The sequence below is a fragment of the Crocuta crocuta genome, unplaced genomic scaffold (assembly GCF_008692635.1).
Source record: "Crocuta crocuta isolate KB4526 unplaced genomic scaffold, BGI_CrCroc_1.0 scaffold541, whole genome shotgun sequence".
Taxonomy (NCBI): Eukaryota; Metazoa; Chordata; class Mammalia; order Carnivora; family Hyaenidae; genus Crocuta; species Crocuta crocuta.
In genome coordinates, this window is record NW_027531901.1 from 1016743 (window position 1) to 1020099 (window position 3357).

Sequence of the window (3357 nt, forward strand, 5' to 3'; positions counted from 1 at the left end):
AGCTGGCGCCAGCCACGGGGGCACTGCCCTCCCCAAAGGAGAGCCCCAAGACTGCGTGCTGGAAGCAGGGAGAGGACGGGGTGCGGCCGACGAACCATCCTCGTGTGGAGAGTGGGGGCCTCCTGCCACCCAGTGAGATCTGATGGCCGGGTGTGACCAGAGGCGCGCCGACAGCCGACAGCCGGTCCCCCGGGCCCTGCGCCTCACCCGCGGCCTCTGACGGGGAGACGCCTGTTGTCTGTACCTTCACGGGACAAGATGATCTGCCCACTGAAAAGTGCATGTCACAGAGGGCTAAACGCTCCAGAACATTCTCACGTGGTGGCCTCTCCTTCCCAGGAAGGCACCGTACCCTTCAGCTCAGAACCAGACAAGGAAATGGGGGGGAGGGGGAGCAATATTTTCAAACTTTCAAAGAGCCCTTGGACAAGGCCTAGGGCCCAGGCCACAGGGCTGAGGACCCGGGTGTTAGGAAGTCAGTGTTCACTCCGTTGGAATTGCTCCCCATGCGACCCCCTTGGCTGCAGGGCGGGGTGGGGAGGCTACATCCAGGGTCTGCCTCCAGGGGAGCCCTCCTGTTCTGGGGGGTTAGGACCGTGTGCTGCCCCCCAGCCCCTTCCTCTTTCAGAGGCCGGCAGCGTTGACTGGCTGAGACACATGGGGGACACAAATGCATCGCTACCTTTGTATTGCTCGGTGGTTCTTGTAAAACGTGGGCCTTTTGAGTCAAACAGAAACGCTTAAAACTCTCAAATGTGTGAGGGAACCTAGGAATCCAATAGATAAACGGTACCTGCGGCTTCAGCCCTAAGCTCCCAGCCCCCCCCCCACTCCGGGGCTTTCCCAGGGCTGAGGAGGGGGCCTCCTGGGGTCTTCGCTTCCCCCCCCCCGCAAGGCGCCTGTCTGGCTGCCCAGGGTCAGGAATCCGGGGTGTAGACAGTTCAGGCTCCAGGGACCGGTCACTTCCCGTCCCCCGGGCACCTTGCAGAGGGTGACAGGGGAGGCGGGGCGGCCCTGAGCAGGCGAGGAGGAGGGGGGGCTGCCTTGGGTGAGGCTGTGGAAGCCACAGAGGAGCCTGGGGGCCGGGGTGCGGGCGCAGAGAGGCGGAGGGAGGAACAGTCTCACTGCAGACACACGGACCCCTGGCCTGGCGGGTCCTGAGCCTGCNAGAGGGATGGAAGGAGAGCAGATGCGCGGCCCCCAGCCCTGTCCCCAGGGGAACGTGGCCCCAGACTCAGGCGGCCCCGTTGTCCGGCCACAGAGCTGAAGTCCATAATGGTCCTGGTGATCGCTCTCGGGGAGTTCAGCCTGGCGGCCTCGGCCAGCGTGTTCTTCATCTACACCGCAGAGCTGCTGCCCACGGTCCTCAGGTAGGTGGCCTGGCGGGCGAGGGCGGCGCGGGACGGACACCGGGTGCACCCGGGGACAGGCATGCACTGAGTGGTTCCCTGCATCGCCCCACTGACCCTCACAGAAAGCCCCCCAGACTCCATCTTAGCCCGACCTCAGACCAGAGTCAGGTGGACGCCGGACAGCAAAGGGCAGACCCGGGCAATCCGACGGCACTGTCTACCTTGCACGCGGGCCTGAAATGTGACTGCGCTGCTCAGGCTCCCCCCCCACCGCCCTGCCCATGCACTGCCCGCTGGGCCCCTGACCCATGAAGTAGGCCCTGAATCAGGGGGGAGCCGAATGCTCCAAGGGTGCCCGGGGGCGGGGGCGGGGGCCTGCTGCTTCCACCCCCCAGCCTCTGGGCCCGGCAGGCCTCCCAGACGAGCTCCCCCTCCCCTCGCAGGGCGACAGGTCTGGGGCTGGTGTCCCTGGCCTGGGCAGCCGGAGCCGTCTTGTCCCTGATGATCATCAACCAGACACCCACCGTCCTGCCCACCCTCGTCTGCTGCGTCTCGGCAGTCCTGGCCCTGTTCCTCTGCTCCCTGCTGCCGGAGACGGAGGAGGAGCCCCTCCCCGACATGCTGGAGCACTACCCCCTGCAGACAAGGTAGGGGGAGGCCCCGGCGCTGACAGCATGCCGCCCGTGACACAGGGCCGCCCTGCCCTCCCAGCTGCTGCCACCACGTCCCCCGGGCAGCCCGTCCTCAGGGCCCCCCGAGCAGCCTGGGCCGGGTCTCCCTCCCTCCCGCCCTGGCTGCCGGCCGGGACTGCGTGCTGTCCCCGCGGATGCCCGGGCTCCCTCCCAGGCTGGCCGCCGGCCGTCTCAGCACCTCTGCGTTCCTGGCCGAACTCTCAGGTTCCGGAAGAGGACCCCGTCTTGATTCAGTGCCCTGACCTCCAGGCTGCAGCCAGAGCCCTGTTTGGGAGCTGGGCTCCCCCCTGACTGCTCCACGGGCCCCTCTGACCTCTGGTCTCTTCTGGTCTCGTGACCGGCGCAACCATCCCCACTGGGGTTTGGGCCCATGTGGCGCACGCGCTCTCCCGGGACCTGAGGGGCCCGAGCACCGGGAGGGGCAGAGGCTGCCTGATGCCCCCCAGCGCCCTGTGCTCGTGTCCGAGGGTGGCTGTCTCTGGCCTTCCCCTTCCCTGCCATCCTCTCCTCCTTCCGTCCCCCCTCAAACTCTTATTGGCACCGACTGTGCCAGGCATTGTGGGAGGTAAGAAGTCCCCAGCCTCAAGCAATGTTTTATGGGGAGAAAGACATGCAAACAGTCCTCACTTAAGGGACTCTGAGGGGGGCTGCACGGGACCTATGGACGGTCTGGGAGGGAGGAAGAGTAGCTTGGGTTGGGGCGGGCTTCACAGAAGAAGTGACATTGAGTAGGGCTTTGAAGGATGAATAGGAGTTTGCCCCATTGTAGAGAGGGGGAATGCAAAGCAGCAAGAGTGGCTAAGAAGCAGCCTCCGGAACCAGAGGGCTGGGATTTCTGCCTCTGCCGCCACTTCCTAGCGCGGGCACGGGGGAGTTTCTAATACCTCAGAGACTCAGTGTTTTCATTTGCAAAATGGAATGATAACAGCCAACATGTATTGCACGTTTACCATGTGCCAAAATGCCTTTTCACATGTTGTCCTGGCCACGGCCGCATGGAAGTGTCTTGTCACTATGCCCCGTTTTACAGATGAGGAAACTGAGGTACAGAGAGGTAAAGGCATGAGGCCTAACCTTTCTCTCTCCTAGGGCTCTGGGTAGGACTAAGTCCACAGCAAGTGCTTGGGGCAGAGTCTGGCCCGCGGCAGGTGCACAGTGAATGCTCGCTCGAGAGAAGCCCGGGAGGTGCAGGAGCGTGAGGGGTCTGGGCGGGGCCAGAGCAGGCCTGGCCCTGGAGGTGGCCTCCCTTGGGGCGCACGACAAAGACTGGCTGGGGACGGCAGCGGGCGGAACCCAGGCTGTCAGGGCCTTGG

General features: G+C 64.7%; 1 protein-coding gene across 1 annotated transcript in view; it reads left to right on the top strand.

The window, feature by feature from the left end:
- Window positions 1–3357, top strand: part of SLC22A14 (solute carrier family 22 member 14) — a 12851-nt gene that overhangs the window by 9023 nt on the left and 471 nt on the right. Inside the window, exons 9-10 of the mRNA XM_077773988.1 lie at window positions 1217–1370; window positions 1796–1999. Coding sequence (XP_077630114.1) covers window positions 1217–1370; window positions 1796–1999 — 358 coding nt within the window. The remainder of the gene's footprint in view (window positions 1–1216; window positions 1371–1795; window positions 2000–3357) is intronic.